We start from the raw sequence: 21,759 nt of genomic DNA, 5'->3' as shown, positions 1-21,759 counted from the left end.
ATCAGGGCGTGATCTACAGCTCTCACTGGAGCGGTTCGCAGCCGAGTGCGAAGCGGCCTGGATGAAAATCAGTGCCTCCAAATCCGAGACCATGGTCTTGAACCGGAAAAGGGTAGAGTGCCTTCTCCGGGTTGGGGAGGATGTGCTGCCCCTAGTGGAGGAGTTCAAGTATCTTGGGGTCTTGTTCACGAATGAGGGGAGGATGGAGCGGGAGATCGACAGGCGGATTGGTGCAGCGTCTGCTGTGAAGCGGGCGCTGTACCGATCCGTTGTGGTGAAGAGAGAGCTAAGCCAAAAGGCCAAGCTCTCGATTTACCGGTCGATCTACGTTCCTACCCTCATCTATGGTCACGAGCTTTGGGTCGTGACCGAAAGAACGAGATCCCGGATACAAGCGGCTGAAATGAGTTTTCTCCGTAGTGTGTCTGGGCTCTCCCTTAGAGATAGGGTGAGGAGCTCAGTCATCCGGGGAGGACTCAGAGTAGAGCCGCTGCTCCTCCACATAGAGAGGAGCCAGTTGAGGTGGCTCGGGCATCTGGTCAGGATGCCTCCTGGACGCCTCCCTGGAGAGGTGTTCTGGGCACGTCCCACAGGGAGGAGGCCCAGGAGAAGACCCAGGACACGCTGGAGGGACTATGTCTCCCAGCTGGCCTGGGAACGCCTTGGGATTCCTCCAGAGGAGCTGGCCCAAGTGGCCGGGGAGAGGGACGTCTGGGCCTCCCTACTGAAGCTGCTGCCCCCGCGACCCGACCCCGGATAAGCGGAAGAAGACGGACGGACGGACAGTATTTTCTTTTCAGGCAGCTGGTAACCATATGTAAAATTTACTTCAGTGTTTCTGTCTGATCATTTTTTAATAACATTTGAGTTTAATCTAACTGAATTCTCCACCCCCAAAAGAGGGTTCCATTATAGTAGATTTTTATCGGATAATGCTGTATCAAAACTTAAAGAGTCTGTCCCCTTCTTAATATCCTCAGTATTGCAGAAATGCCCTGTAGATGGCAGCATTGCTGTTTCTTCCCATTCACAAATCGATAACTTTGCTAACAATGTGACTTCCTCATTGCGTTCTGCATTAGACAATGTAGCTCCCTTGAAAAAGAAGGTGATTATTCACAGGAAGCTGGCTCCTTGGTTTAATTCAGAGCTGCGTTCCTTGAAGCACAATGTTAGGAAATTGGAGAGAAAATGGCGCTCTACACACCAAGAGGAATCCTACTTAATCTGGAGGGACAGACTATTGTTGTATAACAAGACCCTCCGCAGAGTTAGAGTAGCATATTTTTCATCATTAATTGAAGAGAATAAAAATAATCCTAGATTTCTCTTTAGTACAGTTGCCAAACTTACCCAGAGCCACAGCTCTGTTGATCCATCCATTCCCTTAGCTCTTAGTAGTAATGATTTTATGGGATTCTTCATAAATAAAATTGATGCCATTAAAAATAAAATAATTAGCACCCTCCCAAACATGATTACCTCGTCCTCAGTAAGTGAGGCAGCATTGGAGGAATCTTTAGAATCTGCGCAGTGTTTGAACTGTTTAGAAGCAGTAGAGCTTTCTGAGCTATCTAAAATTTTAGCTTCATCTAAACCTTCTACCTGTATGTTAGACCCAATCCCAACCAAGTTGTTTAAGGACATATTCCCTTTGATCAGTGGCACTATTTTAGACATGATTAATCTATCCTTAGTAAATGGATACGTACCACAGGTTTTGAAAGTAGCTGTTATTAAACCTTTACTTAAGAAACCTTCTCTTGATCAAGATGAGTTAGTAAATTACAGACCTATATCTAATCTTCTTTTCTTATCTAAAATTCTTGAGAAAGTAGTTGCTAATCAACTTTGTGAACATTTACAAAGTAATGACCTACTTGAGGAGTTTCAGTCAGGCTTCAGAGCTCATCATAGCACTGAAACAGCTCTGGTGAAGGTCACTAATGATATTCTCATGGCCTCAGATAATGGACTTGTGTCTATACTTGTCCTGTTAGATCTCAGTGCTGCGTTTGATACAGTTGATCACAATATTCTCCTACAAAGACTTGAACATACTGTAGGGATTAAGGGGAAAGCATTAGGCTGGTTTAAATCTTATCTGTCAGACAGATTCCAATTTGTTCATGTTAATAATAAATCTTCCTCAAAGTCTAGGGTCACCTGTGGAGTACCACAGGGTTCAGTCCTTGGACCAATTCTCTTTACTATATATATGCTTCCGATAGGCAAAATTATCAGACAGCATGGGATTAATTTCCACTGTTATGCTGATGATACTCAGCTATATTTATCCATAAATCCTGATGAATCCAATCAATTACTTCGACTGCAGTCATGTCTTGATGACATCAAAAGCTGGATGACTTTAAATTTCCTGCATCTAAATTCTGACAAGACCGAAGTTTTAATCTTTGGGCCAGAGTCCTCAAAAAATAAACTTCTTAACCAATCACTTAATCTGGGTGGCATTAACCTGGCCTCTGGTAATAAAGTAAAAAATCTTGGTGTTATTTTTGACCAAGACATGTCATTTAAATCACATATTAAACAGGTTTCCAGAGTTTCCTTTTTTCACCTCCGGAATATCGCCAAAATTAGAAACATTCTGTCCAGGAGTGATGCTGAAAAACTGGTCCATGCATTTGTTACTTCAAGGCTGGACTATTGTAATTCTTTACTATCAGGAAGTCCACAAAATGCAGTTCAAAGCCTTCAGCTGATCCAAAATGCTGCAGCAAGAGTTCTGATGAAAATCAACAAGAGGGATCATATTTCTCCAATTTTAGCTTCCCTTCATTGGCTTCCTGTTAAATCAAGAATAGAATTTAAAATTCTTCTTCTAACGTATAAAGCCCTTAATAATCAAGCTCCATCATATATCAGAGCTCTGATTACCCCGTATGTTCCTAACAGAGCACTTCGCTCTCAGACTGCAGGTCTGCTGGTGGTTCCTAGAGTCTCTAAAAGTAGAATGGGAGGCAGATCCTTTAGCTATCAGGCTCCTCTCCTGTGGAACCAACTCCCAGTTTTGGTCCGTGAGGCAGACACCCTGTCTACTTTTAAGACTAGGCTTAAAACTTTTCTTTTTGACAAAAATTATAACTAGTGGCTCATGTTACTCTCGGCTACCTTTATAGTTTTACTGCTATAGGCTTAGGTTACTGGAGTATATCAGGATCTAATTTTCTCACTATATTGAGTTCTACTGTTCTTCAATTATGCATTATGTGTTGTCATTTCTGCTTTAACTTTCTGTTCTCTCTCTTTTCTCTTCATAGTAGGTACACCTGGTCTGGCGTTCTGTTAACTGTGACATCATCCAGAGAAGACGGCTCACCTGCTACTACCATCTAATGTAGAACAGATTACTAGATCAATGTGTGCTTCTGTGCTTTTTTGTTTCTCTTGTTGTGTCTCTGTTCTGTCTTCTGTAACCCCAGTCGGTCGAGGCAGATGACCGTTCATACTGAGCCCGGTTCTGCCGGAGGTTTTTTTTCCCGTTAATGGGTGGTTTTTCTTCCCACTGTCGCTTCATGCTTGCTCAGTATGAGGGATTGCAGCAAAGCCATGTACAATGCAGATGACTCTTCCTGTGGCTCTACGGTTCCCCAGGAGTGAATGCTGCTTGTCGGGACTTTGATGCAATCAACTGGTTTCCTTATATAGGAAATTTTTGACCAATCTGTATAATCTGACCCAATCTGTATAATATGATTGAACTTGACTTTGTAAAGTGCCTTGAGATGACATGTTTCATGATTTGGCGCTATATAAATAAAATTGAATTGAATTGAATTGAATTGTTTTTACTTTGAGGTGCTCGAGTGCTTCCATTTTTTTTAGGACCAGTGTATTCCTAAAACACTATGCTTGCAACCTATGACTTGGTTGTGTAAAAAGTAGATCTATTTGCTCTGAACAGAAGCATCTGAAAGTCTCACGCAATTAGTTTATTTTGTTCTTGTAAGATTTACTGCACAAGAATAATGCAGCTGTCCAAATCTAAGGACACTATTCTTCATACTCAGTCTGCCTTCAATTGCTTTTACTAACAAGTAATATAGCACTAATATGTCCATTCAAGAAGATTGGAATACTCGTAAAATACATTGGACAGCTGCAACACCCATTCATTTAGCTCACACAGAGAGGAAAACAAACTGGAATGGTTTTTTGCTGATTATCAAAGGTGAAACCATGCAAAAGGAAAATTAGAGGAGAACTACTATTGACTTTGCTATAACAAGATGTGTAGAGTATGCTTTATACTGACAGGGGTTGCATAAACTGTTAAAACAAGACAGTTTCTCAACCAAGAATCTGTGGTATTTGATGGTTGAGCTGCTGACTTATGGTTCAAGCTTTTTGTTTATTCCACAGCATAAACTGTCAGGCAGCCTGTGTCCGTCTCTTAGCCCTGTGCTGTTACTTCCCTTAAAGCTAAAATTCTGTTTCGTAATCCTGTCACAAAAAACTCCCAGTAAGTGGCTACACATCCGTTCGGCATCTTTTTGTAGACGATCCAATCTGTTTTCTGTTATCCTACCCTGAAGAGGCTGTGTGCCTGTAGTGAGCCTTATGGTACATATGTGGTAATCACCCCAGTTCAGTGCCACAAAAAAAGTGTTGCTCAGTCAGAAAATAAATTGAAATGTCCATTTGTGGTTACAAGTAATCCGACAACATCAAATGATTATTAATTGCCATTGTCCTATTTTATGTCGTTTTCAAGCCCCAGGGATGTTTTTGTACATAATTAGGAGCACAACTGGAATTCAGTGAAAATATGCAATTTTTTTTTTTTTTTTGTCACAGCAAGAGTTTTTTTTATTGGATCATATGTTTGTCCTTTCTGTGGTTTCCACACAAGAAATGGAACAGCCTCAAGCTTGGGAGAAAAACAGCAGCTTTGCTACTTTGGAAGCAGTAAACAATAGAAAGAAGACTTCACTGAAGTGTGTGTATCTATGCTTAGTCGAGCTGCTCCACCTCTTGTTGTGACTGCACACACAAAACCTTTACTGGTGCTACCATCTTTTTATGCTTTGGGGCCAGATGTGTACACAGGTGCATACATTTCTCCCGAAATTTCCCCACATTAGGATCCTGACAGCTGGGGGAAGGGGACTTTCTCTGTGTTAACATGAAGGTTGGTGAATATTTTTTCTGGTGTACTTTACAACATCTTAGCTGTGGCACAATACAAGCGCCACTTTCGTCCATACCCAAAATAGGACATTGAGACATTATGGAAACTATTCCATAATGTCATGGATCCATGTCTGGTGACTTCTATGTTACTGGCTTGATAGACTGACAATTCGGGACCTCCCTGTAATTTAAGCCTAGATATCATCATTGATATTTTACATTCCTCATACAGCTCCCCGTGTTTGCCTTACTACAGGTATTACAAGTAGCTCAGCCTCAAGGTATGCCACTGGGTAACAGGCATGGTATACAGTGGGGATGCTATCCATCTATCACAGAGCCAAAATGCAGATATACAGGTATTCTCTAAATACACTTTGTGAAGAAAATGACTTTAAATATTTTGCTCTTTCTAAAAACTGATCATGTTATTATTTTATTTAGCACTCACGAAAGGGAACAAAATCAACCTTGCTGTACTTATTACACAAAATACAGTAATGAAAATGTGTACTCTCACTGGGGGACAAGTTAGGAAAACCCCAGTTCACATGTTTCCAGGTCCAGTTCTGCTTCAACTTTACTTTTCTTACACATTCTCACATTGTCCTCACACACCCTCCGATACACATTACATGATACTTCCACCTCTATACGTAATAGTTCATCTGAAATTGTTGTTGTTGTTGTTTTTTTTCTCTGGAAATACTATATTAGGTTTAAACCAAGCAAGTCCTTAGTTCTCCTGTCTAAGTTAATTGGTCCAAACAAGATTCAGAATCAGAATCAGATATACTTTAATAATCCCTGAGGGAAATTACGGTTTCCTCCTTGCTAAACTTCCATGAAAGGTGAACTTGTGCAGTCTTTTTATGCACATTCATATCGAAAGCAGTAAGAGCCTGCTGTACATCCCATTATGACATTTTAAGGGTTTTTAGAAATGCCTTTTAGCATCTTAAAATGTCTTATCAGGTTGAACTTGTTTGGATGGCCAGACCTAGGCATATTCACAGTTTCTCTGTTCCTTGGCAGGACTAATATCAGACCTTTTTCAACCCCTCATCAGACTCATAAGCTGCTACAACCGTCTTCCAGAAAGCCTAAGGCAGCTCTTTCCATTTCACCATTATATTCACTCTCACTTCAATGGTCAGGGGTACATCACACTAAATGTCTGACGTTTCAGCATGACAAACCTCTTTCAAAATGCAGAGTAATGATGTTCTAATCACACGCCCCTGATCTTGTACACCAGTGTATAGTTTTAACCATATTCACTGAGATCAGTGTGGGGATGTCCTACTTTATTATTATTATTATTATTATTATTATTATTATTATTATTATTATTATTATTATTAATAATAATAATAATAATAATAATAATAATAATAATAATAGTACATATGAAAAGGCATTCTCTTCAGTTTTCATTGACTAAACATGTTTCTAGAACTTCTCAATAATGTCAAAATATGTAAATATATATATATATATATATATATATATATATATATATATATATATATATATATATATATATATATATATATATATATATATAGGGTGTTTTATGATGTCCAACTTTTTTTACGCAACAAAACATCTATGAACACACTCATAATATTATTTTAAGAATCATGATTACATCCGACCTGTCCAGGGTATACCCCGCCTCTCGCCCTTTGACAGCTGGAGATAGGCACCAGCACCCCTTGCAACCCCACAAGGGATAAGTGCGTCAGATAATGGATGGATGGATGGATGATTAAATCCAACACTTGGGCATTTCTTGTGAAAAAGCCGATTTTACATTGGACAAAAGGCACATCAAGAAAGCTTGACATCTATGCACAAAAACATTAGCACACTTCACTTAGCTGGTGAATCAAAACAAAAGGACCAGGGCCTAAATAAAAACATGTCGTCTCTCAGCGGAAAATCATTTGAATGACACAAACTTATCCCCCTGTTTGCTAAAACCTTCAACTATCGTGGATGACTTTCTCCATTTGTCCCTCTGTCTCTCACTTCCTTACCCTCCAGAGTCTCCACATCATTAAAGTGGTTAGCCCTCGTGTCATTGCCTCCGTCTTCTCTGTATCTCTCTATATCTCTGTCACACACACACACACGCACACGCGCGCACACACACACACACACACACACACACACACACACACACACACACACACACACACACACACACACCCTACCCCAGAAAAAAAGGAGAACCAAATATGGTTCTCAATTTACATCAAAGTCCTCACTTTACTTGTAAAATGTGAAAAAAATATTCTCACTCAGATGCTAGTGCAAGTACGCACACACGTGCGTGAGCGTGTGCACACGTTGGCCGAAATAAAATAAACAGCTGGGTTTTGGCTACTGGGTTGTAAAATGTGCTGGTACCATGTGTCACTTCCTTTCATCTCTCTGTTCTCTCTCCCTTAATCTTTCTAATAATGTGTTTATTTTTCATGTCCGTCCCGTTTTGTGGTTGTTGGTCTCTCTGCAATCCCTGTCCCATTTTTGAATAAAGGACACGTTTGCTACAGTTTAGCTTATGCCATTTTAAACTTGCATTTAAAGAGTTATGGCCCCTGGGCTACTGTGTGGGAGAAGGATAAGCAAAGTGTGTATAGGCACAGTAATTGTATATTTCCCATTGTTAATTGCGCTCCAATCTGTAAAATATATTTTTGTTTATTTTTGTAGTATATACACCAAAGTGAAAACCAGGAGTAAGAATTATCTGTAATTGTAGTTTTCTCTTTTTTCACCAAAAAGTCTGTTGTAGCTTTGTTTTCAAAATTCTTTACTCCAATACTTCTCCAAGTCAATGAGAGAAGAAGCAAAGAGGCCAATGATGACTGTGGGGGAGCTACAGAGATCTAATGCTGGCAATGATGAGCAAACTGGTCAGAGATGATGTGAATATAGAAGAAAACCTGTTAGAGGCCGGAAAAACTGAGACAGGGGTTCAACTTCCAGCAGGACAACAACAAACACGACACACCCAGGGCTACAATACAATAATCTAGAAAATAAAAACATATTCCTTTGCTAGAGAGGTCCAAACAAAGATCAGAACTAAATCCAGCTATTTGGTGGGAAGACTTGGAAATTGATGTTTACAAATACTCTCCAGCTAATCCGCTTTAGCTTAAGCATTTTCCAAATAATTTCCTGAAGTTTTAGTCTTTATATGTGGACAACTGACACCCCAAAAGATTTGCAGACATGATTGCAGCAAACCTGCATGAATAAGGAGTTACAAGCAATGGATATATGCTTTTTCTTCAACTACTGCACACAACATTGTGTTGATCTTTGTAGTTGCAATGTGAAAAAAGTGTGAAAATGTTATGGGGTAGGAATACTTTTACCCTCTCTCTAACATCCCCTCCTCCCCCGAGTAATAATTTTACACACAAAAAAATATGGCACTAAAATGTACCAAGAGAGGTCAGTTTACGTCATATTACTGGTGACTCAGTGCAGATCTAACTGTAAAAACATTCATCCCCATCTAGCCTGCTGCACCGGGAAGCTGACAGAAGCTCAAGTATTGACTGAATTTTACAGAATCCCCCCATGTGCCAACTCTCAACACCCAGTCAGCTGGATGATCACACCCAATCACACCTAGCGTCCCTTACTTTCCCTCTGCCTTTCTGTTTTCCTCTTTCTGGCTTTTGTCTCACTCTCACAAAAAAAACAAATACACTCTCCTGCTTTTTTGTACTAGCCACTGGCCGCTTTCCAGTCAGATCGGCTCAATATTCCACACTTCCTAAAACCACCCTCACCCTTCTCATTGCTCTGTGGAGCCCACGCATTGCCACAGTCATAGTTGTGTCACAGCAATCAATCAGCCATCAATGTGAAACTGCCAGTACAGAGGAATCACAGCAACCCGTGTGCCGTAATTCCTGAAACTCCTCCCTTACCGTTAGTTCACTTCTCTTTTGGGATCATCATAGTTTCACTGAACTCTAATTAATCTGCCTTTCCATCTGTTTTCTGCTGACTGTTGTTGCATCGGGTTGGTACATTGTTTGGCTTTTGACACATTTGCAGCAATTTTGCCATTCTCAATCTCCCAGCTACCTGTTTGATGCATTAAAATACTGAAAGTCAGTACTTATGTCAGTTTTTAATTTTGATAGCACCCAAATGCCTTTAGCATTTTGGCTCCAAATGAAAGAAACGCAAAAGATAGAATAACATTCCACTTCTGAGCCATTTGTCCTTATTTTCTCAACAAGACTGCTGTTATAAAGCAGTTCACTGATCTGGTAGGACAGTAATCTTGTTGGCGGTGTTTGTTTAGATGTTGGAATCATTTATATTCATTTTAAGACTTAAATGCAGGAGGTTCTCTGGTGTTTTTCTCTCGAGGTTTAACACCTATAGGTGTTAAATTTTCTTTTATTTTCTCATTCTATAATTTTTCCTCCCTGTTAATCATAAGTTGGAATTCATTTGCACTTTCTCAAGGAGCATTTTCTATTAATAGGGTGCACAATGACTTACATTAACGAAAGGTAATTATTTTTACCATGATCTATCAATCAAGAGAACCAAGTGAAGGTTCTATGAATGATCTGACTGATAGTTAAAGAATTACACACATTTGCATCTATAAATGTAAGGGTTAACACATCAGCTAAAGAAACTTCACCTTTTTCTAGTATTTTTTGTGGATGGCATTCCAATTAAGCTGAACCAAAGCACTCTCACCTAATTGATTTGCTGGCTAGTAGCAATCATCTGTTGTTTGAATCTATCTGTCCAATATCATCCATAAATTCAATTATCCGCCCATCCTTCTCCATTCTTACCTTGAGTTTGTCATGTCCGTTTGACCCCCTTGACTCTTCTCCAGTCCAAGTTTTGTGAAAATTCCCACCAGTACCATGATGGCCACCACCCCACAGATAATGTAAACGATCATGTGGGTTCGATCCCGATCCGGTTCCTGATGAACCTCGGTGACGGGTGCCCCCGGTTTCCCGGTGTTCGCCCACACGGGTGTGTCATAGTTGGAGCAGGACGTCTGGTCCAAACTGTGGATTCTGAACTGGCAGCAGAAGCGGTAGAAGCAGGAGCCGCAACAGAACAGGTAGATGCCCGCGTTACAGTTAAACGGTGGGTCCCACTGGCCCATGACGTCGTAGTACCCCCAGCAGCGGTTCCCACTGGTTGAATCTGTTTGTTGCTCTGTGTCTGGCGTCGGCGTTGCCAGCGCTGCCTCTGGTGACACAGGTGGTTCTGTGGTCTGGTTGTTGGAAGATACCTGCGCTGAGACCTGACCTGATGGCCATGAGTTCAGTCCGCTCAGGGTGGTCAGGCCCAGCAACACGGCCAGTGAAAAGTTCAACAAGAGCGAACACATCGAAGCGGCCATGCTGGAACTTCTCGTAGCGTCTCAGTTGGGATAAGTAACAGGAAAATCAGACCGAACAGCTCCTGCAGTTTAAGACACAACATGAAACAATTAAGTATCCTTTTTTGAGGAGAGGACAGATGAGTATGCTGAAATCAATTAACACGATTTGTATTGTGCATGGTCAGGAGGGGGTATTAAATGAAAGAGAAAGTAAGCTCTCTCTTTTCTATTTTAAATAGTTTTCTTAAAGGACTGAGATGAAGGGCGGCCTGCTGGTGGAATGCTTGTGATCCGGTAAGTAAGGAGGTTCTAGGTCCTTGTCTTCTGATCATGTATAGGTTAGCAGATCACAGTTTGAGAGTGTGACTGCAGATGGGTGGTGCAACTAGGTAAAGGCAGAAACACATTGCCCTTTTTTTTTTTTTTTTTTTTTTTGCCAGTCACACACATCGGACTGGTTGCATTGAAATGCAGCAGGACAGAACCGAGCACCAGATATTAGCCAGGTATACGGTAGGTCCTTCACCAGTGGTTAAGCTAGAATAGAATTACGAACCGATACAGCAGAACACGGCACCTGTTGTGTTTCACAGTCGGGATTGTAAGCTGAATGATGCTGATTTTTTGTGCAACTGGTGATTTTCATTGCATGCTTCATGTAGTTCTGTGATGCTGCCTTTGTTTTTGAAAGCTCACACAGTCGAAGGGTGTCGCCAGGTTAACTGGTGTAAAATCAACGACCAGAGGCAGCTTAGAAAGGGGCTCATCTTCATCTGTCATTTAGTAGTGGAACTGTTTTGTTAACAATACTAAATTTAGCTATTACCATTACCAGATATTGTTTAAAAGAAGACTGTCTTTTCTATGATGGCATGTCGGCTGTTCAGTCAAGGAGCGGCAACAGACACCTAGACTTTAGCCAATGCTGGTTCTTTCTCTTCTTCATCATTTTGTGACTTTTGTGATTTTGGTTGTGATGTGCACACCTCTTTAGGGTGTGAAAACGACCCAATCTCCACACGACTTCAACCCATTGATGCTTTATTGAAGTGGAAAAGAGGTGAATGGACCCAGAGCTGACTTCAGCATCAGCCAGGAAGGCTAAATGTATTACAACAAAAGCTTGTTGTTTCGTCCTTTTGAACTTCAGACATACGTCTGCTATGGAGTTATGTATTGATCTAAGTTCTCTTGGGAATAAACTCAGTTGTTTATGGTTGTAAACAACCATATATTGGGTTAATTGTGCTTACCTCTAGTGTAAGACGCCAAATAACAGTTTAGTTCTTGGCTAAAATAAGTATACACACATGAAACACTTTACAAAAACTGGACATCAGAAGTCAGCTACAAATGTTGAATTGCTGCAGATCTAAAATTCAGCGTATTGTGACTGAGTTAGTTGGAATCATTTGAGTTGAACTTGGGTTACGACTCTGTGTATATATTTTTTTACAATATTAATTTTAAAGATAGAATATTGACAGTTATGAATTTAGTTAATTTAGACTGGGCTGGATGAATTTGACCTGACCCCCTAGAGCTGCTGCTATGAAGCTGATTTCAATTTATTCATGGTACATCAAGGTGTGCTTTTTATCATTGTTCTGGCAGTTATCGGTGATTTGTTTTAGAGGAAAAAGAAATGAAAGTGTCCCCTGTGGATATAAACTTACATTCACAGACCCACTATGAAGTCGTGAAATTTCATAGGGCGTGTAGGCATATTTGTCTATCAGAGTTAACAACGGAAAAATAAATAAATAATCAGCAGAAGTCACCTTTCACAAAGCCATCCAAGTCTTCAGCAGATAGAGGCGATTGTAGACAAATCCAAACCCTCAGGGAGGAGGATCCAATTTAGGAGGGCGTATTACCTATGAATGAACTTGCCCCTGGCATTTTCAGCAGTGAGCTCCCCCACATATTGGATGAATAATCCGGGAAAAGTGAGAACTGTGGGCTCCCAACAGTGCTGGCGGGCAGTGCAAATCCAAACCTGCAGTTAGCAAAGGTTCCCACACGGAAGCTTTCTCACTCCAAAGATGGACTCATATTCCTGAGTGGATAACACCTAAGCACTGAAAGCCAAATAGGTTCTGAAGTCCAGGGGGGTAAAAGAGTCCTCCACAGATCTTAACTTGCATCTATCATCATGCTACTCTCAATGTCACTGTTGAAAGGAAGCTTTTTAATTTTTGCACTGGCCATGTTTTTTAAAGCCACTGTCGTCCACTCCGGTAAACTCCCCCTCTCTGGAAAGTGTGGCTCCAGCTGCTGGCGTCTACATTAACTAATCTGCTGTTTTCTATTTTCAGCCAGAGACCCAACAGGTAACAACAGCTGTGAAACGTCTTTAGAGGATCACTCCAGGCTCTCGTCAAGCTAGAATCCTGTGGTGATCACGGTCCAGAAGTGCACCTGAGGCTTTGTTATCTCTCACTCGTGCACGTCCATACTTCCACATGCACACATCCACAAACAGCTCAACTCCCTGATGACAGAGCACTGTCAGTATCAGTCTGGAGCTTTTAAGTGGCACACACAGGAGTCCAATGGCTTTTTGCGAGCGGCGAGCACAGGGCTGCTGCCGCCGCTGCTGTTGCTCCACTGAAACCCCTCCTCTCCTTGGATCCAGGGGTCTCTGACAGACCCAGGACACCACTCTTGGCTTTCAGCGTGCTCAGTTCTGCCCTGCAAGTGCACAGGCGAAGAGATAGGGGGAAGAGAGCAAGAAGGGCTCGTGCACCGAAGCTATTATTTTAATGTCTTGGATCGACTCCATGGAAGAAAGAAAAGATTAATGGGTTAGAATTATTCGCCCATTTTGGAGCGGATCGTGGCTTCTCCTTCTTCAGCGGTTTTGTTTTCCCTCCCTTTCTTTGTTTGTGGGTCACTTTTTATTTCCATTACATGCTCTTATCCCAATCTCCCCCCCATCATCTTTCCTTTGATGTTTTCACTTCTTCCCGTCTCCTCTACGGCTTACCTTCCCCCTTTTCTCCCAGACCCAGAAGGACTTTTTCTTTTGCCGCTGCAGAGGAAATATCAACGTGGGGTCAGGGAGCCTGCGGACTGCCCTCTGCACTTTCAGCAGAGTGCTTGCTGAGCCTCACTGGAACAAAGCAAGCCCAGCCCGCACGGACAACAGAGACAAGTGGAGATGCGACAGCCGAACGGCAGTGTGGCACCAAGGGCAGATCAAAAAATATCCTGTTTTCAAAAGAAGCCCCTGTGGGAATGCGGGACAAAGCACTGCAAACCGCTGTAGAGATTACCTTGCATCAGTTACTCAGTTTCCAGTTTTGAAATTGTTCAATTTTTTTTCTCCCTATCCCCCCCTCCCCCCTTTGAGAAATAAAAAAAGAAAAAAAATCAAAGGTTTAACAGATTTTAAGCAAACCTTGCATATTATCTCCCAATTATTGATGCTTTTTGATGTCAATTCAGTCGTTGTCCGGCTGCAGCTTCTTTGAAAACAGGCATAATTTGATATATATGTATAGGAATTTTATATATATATCATATGTATGTGTTTTCACTGGTGCTCTGCTTGTGGGATGCTCCAAACAGAAGTGTGAGGCGCTCACAGAAGCAATAAGATGTTTTTCTCTTTATTCCATCCTTCCCCTTTGTTGTTGCCTCCTCATCAGCGTGTAGTCCCTTAAATCCTCGGTCCACTTGGAGCGTGTCTCCCATCCGCTGGCGATTCTCGCGCTCCTACTGCTGCTTCTACTGCTCTGTGGTAGGACTGGCTGTCAGTATCTCATGCAATCACTCCGTTTCTCTCCCACCTCCCTAATTTCCAAGTCACTCCTCCCCTCTCTGGCTCACTCCTGCCCTCCCTCATGGTGTCTCTCTCTTGCACTCACACACACACAAACACACGCATGCAAGTGCCTTTTGTGCATAAATGAGCACAGCTCTGGCTTGTTGACTCTCCCTTTTACTCTCCCGCTCTCTCGCTCATTATATGTCACAGACACTGCCTTTTCCAAGTTTTTTTTCCCCCCTCCTTAGTTGTATTAAGGGTGGAACGGGATCTCGCGATATTCAAGTATTTTTTTGTCAAAGTGAAGTCTTTTTCACCAAGTGCTATCTTGTTGCCAATGCCAGGTGAAGTAGTCTCATTTCGTTCTGAACAACTCAATAGTCAGTATCGTTACTATTAGACAAGCAAATTAGGCAGATTAGGTTAAAAAAATCTATTAATTACAGTCAAGATTCTTTAAAACCTGTTGAAATTTGTAAAACCTTTTTTTTTGTCAAAACATGTTATTCCCTGGTTCCCAAAAATAAAAAAAAACATGAACCCAGTATTGTGTATGGTCCCATTAGTAATGTCCCTGCTGTTTATGTTTGATTGTTGATCCAATCTCGGGTTGAAAGAATTGTGTCTAGTTTGAACCATTTGCTTGGAATATGTTGCAGAATCACTGATAATTAGGACACTTTGAGATTTAAGCTTAATTACGTTACACGTACACATTTTTCTTAGTTTTGTCTTTAAATGTATTTCGTATTCTTTAGATTCTTATTTGTTTACGTTTCTGTATCCCTTTGAACTTGCTGCTGTCTAGCTTAGCCAGGACTCCATTAAAAAAATAAGTTCTTAACCTTCATGGGATCTTCCTGTTAAAATAAAGGATTACATAATAATAGTAATAAAAACGTGCATCCCACATTTCAGTCCGCTTGTTTTTCAGCACATCTCGGTTTTCCTCTTTTCCCCCTTTAATTTTACATCCCTCCCGTATGTGACTGTCAGTTTGACATATAAGAACATCGGTGCTGACTGAGCCTCGGGTCAGAGTGAGCGTGCATGTTCTTGCATCCACGTGTGATGCGTGATTGTGCCTCTGCGTAATGACTGTGCCAGTACCTCTGCACACCCTCGCCCCTCTGCAAGCACGTCTGGAGCATGTGCGGCACTGCGGGCTATTAGGACTGATTTAGGGAAAAGGACCAAAAGATGGATGGAACGGAGGATGAGAGGCAATGGGGGAAAGCAGCGAGCAGGAGAGAAGGTAGGAAGCGAAGGGAGAAGAGGGGAGGAGAGAAGAGGACAGCGTCTGCCAAAGAGAGGCGGGGGTGAGAGAGGGAGTTGACAGAAAGAAGCAGAAAAAGGGAAATGGGAGAGGAATTATCGCAAGGAAGGGAGGAGGATTAAGGAGCAGGGGACTAACTACGGGAATAGGAATCGCTTGAGGGATAGCAGAAGGGAGGTGGATGGGAAGGGAGTTCAGACAGGTAGACAGCATCTCATCTCAAGGGAGAGTGACATATAAAAAAAAAAGAGAAAAAGAGTCATTCAGAGCGAAATGCACCAGACTGATAATGGCTTTCAAAAGACATGCTGAATTACAATGAGGCCAAGTTTGAAGAACAAGAAGAGGAAAAGGACCTTGACGTTTTTTTTTCCAATCATTTAATTTGTTAAAGTTTAGTGAAAGCTTTCCTTTTATCGCTTCCATTTTCATTATTTTTACCCAACCTTCTTTGACATCCTCTAGAGATTCTTGCTAATTTTTTTGTTTTTCTTTCCCCCGAAAGCCCACAGCTCACCTCCCCTTGGAGTTTTTACTCAGTCCAAACCTCTCAGTCTTGATTTACTTAAAATCCTTGGCAAAGTACATCAGGAGTTATGTCAAGGATACACCCTCCCGCTCACTTAAGATGGCACACAAACACGCATTGCCATGACTTCACGGCGCAGTTAATGTATGAACCACAAATCAGCTAATCCTCCCCCTCCCTCCTGACTTGCTTTTAAGTGTCCGCTGCTCATCTTGCCTAATTAACTGAAGGTCATAAGTTTATAAAAATAAATCACACCGGTGGTGAATGAAAGTCTGCCACCGGATTCTGGCATTTCTGAGAATTGGGACATAAATTTAGAGTCTGTTGGCCGGAAAGCAAGATGGGGCGGAAAGAACGGTTAGGTGGCCCCAAGGAAAAGATCTACGGTGGAGAAAACAGATGGAAATGAGACATCTTGGATGAGTTATCTCATTTGGTTTAGTTAAATTATTGTCTGTACTTTTTCAATCACAAATAGGTATAGTAAACAGGTGTCAGATGCTGCCATCACGGTTTAAAAAAGTTCCTGTTTTAAAACCACAAAGATTTTTCTTCACACTGATGGTTCAAGGACGTGGTGAGGCCAGCAGTGTTGTCTGGTTTAGAGACAGCGATACCAAGGAAGAGACAGGAGGCAGAGCTGGAGGTAGCAGAGGTGAAGATGACAGATGACTCATTGAAAGGGAAAATTCAAAAGAAGGTGAAGAAGAATGTCCATATGATTTTAAGTGAAGATACCAGAGAGAGTGCTAAGGTGTAGGCATTTTCTCCGGCTGTATGGAGCATAGAGCAAGGCAGCGGTGCCCCTGCCCCACCTGTTTCTGACCACTGCTAGTGAGATGGCGGAAAGAAGGGAGAGTACTACTCTTCATCTTCTCTTAAAAGAAAGCCAGATTTGCTGGGGAATATTCATCCGGTGTTTTTCTCTTTTATCAGAATAAACATATCTTTTAAAAATAATAACCATGTCACGATCTACTGCTGTTGTGATTTGGTTTTCATTTTTATCACTTTCTGTATTCATTATTGTTATAATATTGTGGCCAGTTTTGTTCATTCCTTTGTTCTAGTTCATTCTTGTATTACTAGATTTGTGTTGGAACCCTTCCTGTGTTCCTTCTTCTCTGCTCCTGTTAATTATTCTCCATCTCCCTCAGCTCTATGCCCTCATTATCCCCAGCTGTTGCTTCTTATTCACCTGATTCCACCCATCTGTGTTGCCCTGCCTTTCTCCATTCTTAAGCCAGCCTCCCTCTGACTACGTTCCGTGTCCGCTATCCATTGCAAAATGTGCAGCGCGGCCATCTACGCTGGATGCGTGTAGGACCAGTTCATGCATCTAGACAGCCTCCTCTCTTATTTTGAAATGTTCTGGATCTGGTTGACTCTCCCTGTGTCTGACTTCATCTGTTTTTTTTTAGAGATTTACGTCTTTTGCTCCGTCATCAGGCAATAACAGACTTGATCCGTATTTCTGACGGTCAACTGACGAAGGCAGCGCCACTGAGCCAGCGGGAATTACTGCATCAACTACAATGGCTTCTACTTGCGATGGAAAGAAAACCAGAAATATACAATTAATGAGTTTCCACATATTTAAAGCATAGAAAACGACATATGGTTAACAAATTAAATGAGTTTCCCTCTGTTCTCCGTCTTTAGCAATGAAGGTCATGAAACAGGAAAATGTGCTAGTATATCTCATCAGAGGCCATTTCTTCAGGTCATCTTCCTAATCTTTAAAAGGCACATGTATGATTATTTTATCCAATTTAAAGTGTAGAAATTGTTTCCATATTTGGGGGAGTGTTTGGATGCAGGAATACTGGTAGAAAATTTACTCAACACAAAGCATCATGGGAAACAGCTAATGCTGGAGTAACACAAATGCCCTCAGACTGCTTCATTACAACACACTGCAATGCAGCTTATTTATTAACTTGTCTAGGGGTAAAATTTTAAAATGAGAAAGAGATTCTAGCTCTTTTTGTGAAAAAAACTAGATGTACAAATCTCAATTGTGGCATAAATTCACATTAAGATGAAAAACCCTGACATAAATGGGAATAGGTTGCGGTTTTGCAGGCATCTGGTGCAATACATCAGGTGAGAAACCAGGAAAAAACACTAAGGGCATGAACAAAGAAAATCCAAAGCAAACAATGCAGACAAAGTTATCAAAAACATTAGGCAGTCCATACTATGTGAGGCAATGGACAACAAAGAGCAGAAGTGATGTATAGAAACCAATAACCCAGTGTGGAGGGGAGAGCAAAAAGCTTTTTACAAATACTAGAAGGCAAATGAACCAATCAAAGAAATAAACAAGAATATTGATCCAATAAACAAAATCAATGAAGGGTAAAACAATAAAAACATATCACTGTCACCTCCATTTGTGCTTCTGTCTCAAACAATTTCTTTTTATTTATTACTTTGTCATTTCAGTGTTCATCTCAAATCTCACCTACACTTGTCACTTTCATTCTGATTTTACACATAAGAGTTGTTGTTTTTTTCTCAGGATGTGGTAATCTAGTCTGTAGCTGCTGTCATTCTCTGGGTTGAACACAAATAGGTAATTAAAGGAAGTAGTTATATAAGGACAAATAAGACGAGATGAAGTTGTCCAGGGAAATAAAAGAAAATCAGTTTTGATATTTTTGGCAGCGAAGACAAACTTTTACAAGCTCACTATGACGCTCTTTAAATGATTGCTATAAATGAGTACATTTCCTCTTCTCGCCTGCTCAGTGTGCCAGCGTTTGCTGCCCCTCTGTAGGAGGGCCACATCATTATTAACTGTCTCTGTTTCATCACATCTCAGTCTCAGTCCCCTGAAAAGCCATCCGCTGTGTGTATTTGTGAGTGTCAGGGATGGTGAGGGTGACTCACTGGGTCACTGATGAGATCTGCCCTCATTTGCGGCTCATAAGCTGAAGCAGAATGAAGTGAACCCAGACTGGATATGTGAGACATATATGACCAGGGCACAGAAGGGTTACTAAAGATGGGTAAGAAAACTATTCACCTGACCAAGACTACCGTAATCTCTACTCCTGGAGCCTGTTGTTGTTGTGCTGTCATTGATTTTTTTTTTTTATTAGTTGCATCCTTAGTGAATAATGCAGCAGATACATGTGTATAAAATTGTTCAAATGTATGATTTATTCTTGTGAATTTGGAAAACTGTACTATAGACCTTACAATGGGATGTGCTATATTAGCAGCAGCTTCCTGTCAGCCTGTGTCATGTCCTCTGTTCTGCCTACTGTCCTCAGGTAGCTGACAGATAGAGGAGAGCAGCACAGAAAGTGGCTGAATTGCTAGTCATTCAGGTTGATCACATTCAAAGAGAAGTGCTAATATCCCAGAGACACTATAACGTGTCTTCCTTTCGTTTCAGTGGCAGAGGAAGACATTCTGTCAAGGTAAATAATGGTCATGAATTGCTTTTCTATGCATTTAAGACAGTAAGCCACATAAGGCTACTATGTATTCTTATGACACACTAGCTATATTTATATGAATAAAAAGTGATCAGTCACCATACATTGGTTAAAAACAACACAACCAATAATACAAAGTGATCATAATGTAAAAATTAAAAATCTGATTAAAATTGCACATTGCAATGAAATCATAGGGGAAATGCAGTTTTGAAAAGGTAGATTCCAGAGATAGACAGCATCTAAAGGCAAGGAGCAGAGTGCCTGAATGCTCTGCTCCCCATGGTGGTGAGACAGGCAGGTGGATAGAAGAGGAGAATAGGAGAGTGTGGGGGGGCGTAGCAACATGGAGAATCTGATCACGGGCCCACCACGTTTGGTACACGCAGAAAATTGAGGCGGGTGGTCTTCTGAACACAGCGGCGCTGCAACAAAGAAAAAAAAAGGACAAGCAACCGTGCGCAGGCTGGGTTATGACTCGGGGTGGAATTAGATCCATAGGCAGCCCCAACCTCATCTGTCATCTGAGCCACGGGGAGGTGCAGGAAGTTGTAGTCCCAGCTGTGTTGGGAGTTGCAATTTGTCACATTATGATGGCATAACATCCCAAACCCAGGCAGAGATCCCCTTCACCAGAGTGAAGGTGAGCCACAAGCTTAGCCGAGCACTGCCCTAACCTGGGAAAACCCGGTCCATATTCCCACCTCCCCAACCCGACCCCAGCCCAGACGGCCACTGAACACATCCATCCAGCCAACATAATTCCAACACTTCATGCAAAGCTATGAGAGGAACATGAAAATATATTTATAAGGATATCTTGGAATAAATAATAAGAAACAGTATTTAATTCCAATTTAGGCACCTTTGGACCATTGGCTTTGGCCACCTTGAACCATCGCTACGAAGGGCCTACTGTTGTGTGATATCCGTATGCTATTTGACCTTTTTTGGGAATGGAGTTTGGACCTCAGCAGGTCCATTTAACAGAGTCTCTCTTTTGCTGCCAATGGGGAATGCACTGAAATATTCTTGGCAGTGAAAAAATACAAGGGTAAATTTATCTAAAAAAAAAACAAAAAACATTTACTTTAATGTGCATTTATAAATGCCAATCCTTTAACACTCTCTGCGACCTTTAGCATATTGGGCTCCTCTCAGATCTGGGCATCAGTTGCAGAGAGACTCTATCCAACAGGTTAGATGTCTTGTGGCGGTGGACAGAGAGTGTGTTTTCATTGTAATCGGAAATACACCTTTGAAACAGTAACTTATAATTTCATTGATGTGCACGGTGATATTGTGATGATGACTATGTATGCTACCCTTACAGGCGATGGAGACCGCTTTATTAAGTCTACAAATAGCTGCCAACTAACTGTAATATCGCTGCTACCACAAGGAGGCAGAAATAATTATAAAGGTTTTGAAAATGTTAAAGTTAGCCTTTGCTCTGCTTTGCTTTGCTGTGTGAGGCTAACACTCTGAGTAATAATCCAAACCAAAAGGCCCTATGGATATAAGGATGGATAACGTCTCTAAAAATGACGTGAAAGGAGCTGTATTGAGCACAAAACTGAACTGGGTATCCTTTCCACTGTTTCTGCAGCACAGAGGCAAACACATTTGCCGTTATGGCGTCCTGCATTGCCTAACAATAACAATATTCTTGATGATTTTAATAGCTTTTAAGCTGATACTTGTTTGTGCTGTGGTTCAGTGACAAACTATAGCTGAGCTTTTTGTTGTATTACTTTATTTGAAAGAATAAAGTAATACAATATAGCCATAAAAGAACAATGGAACTTTTGGAAAGAAAACAAAAACAACTACAGCAAGAGAACAAAGAGAATGTTATTAGTGGGGAATCATGTCACAAGTAAGAAAAGAAAATCCCTTGCTCGAGGGATGCAGCTTTTCAAGGGCAAAGATGGTTTTATTGCCTTTACATTGGAGCAAATTTTTATTCTACTATAGCTGAGCCGGAAGGCCCCTTTAGCTTAAGTCTGTTGTCTGCTGACCCCGGGGTGCCATTCTGGAATAGATCAAAAGACGAGTTTCATTTTCCAAGCAGCAGAACTCTGGATGAGGGAAAGTTTTTCTGCTTTGGACAAAATATCTGCAGCGTCTGATTGAGCTTAGTGCCAGCTTTCTAATCCCAAAGTATTAAATTTT

The 21,759-nt window shown here is 41.3% G+C and overlaps 1 protein-coding gene across 2 annotated transcripts in view; it reads right to left on the bottom strand.

The window, feature by feature from the left end:
- The window catches only part of LOC105933496 (protein shisa-8), a 158,889-nt gene extending 143,848 nt beyond the window's left edge, over positions 1-15,041 (bottom strand). Inside the window, exons 1-2 of one of the 2 annotated variants that reach the window (XM_036129842.1) lie at positions 13,959-15,041; positions 10,008-10,635 (exon numbers count right to left, since the gene is read on the bottom strand). In XM_036129842.1, coding sequence (XP_035985735.1) covers positions 10,008-10,573 — 566 coding nt within the window. In that variant the 5' untranslated portion in view covers positions 10,574-10,635; positions 13,959-15,041. Of the gene's footprint in view, positions 1-10,007; positions 10,636-12,336 lie in introns of both variants that reach the window. The other variant, XM_012873072.3, reaches the window with a different exon arrangement.
- Between the last annotated feature and the right edge of the window lie 6,718 nt (positions 15,042-21,759).

This window comes from Fundulus heteroclitus, unplaced genomic scaffold (assembly GCF_011125445.2).
Source record: "Fundulus heteroclitus isolate FHET01 unplaced genomic scaffold, MU-UCD_Fhet_4.1 scaffold_231, whole genome shotgun sequence".
In the NCBI taxonomy this organism is placed as follows: domain Eukaryota; kingdom Metazoa; phylum Chordata; class Actinopteri; order Cyprinodontiformes; family Fundulidae; genus Fundulus; species Fundulus heteroclitus.
Note: the sequence above shows the minus strand (reverse complement) of the source record. Positions and strands in the feature narration are given on the sequence as shown.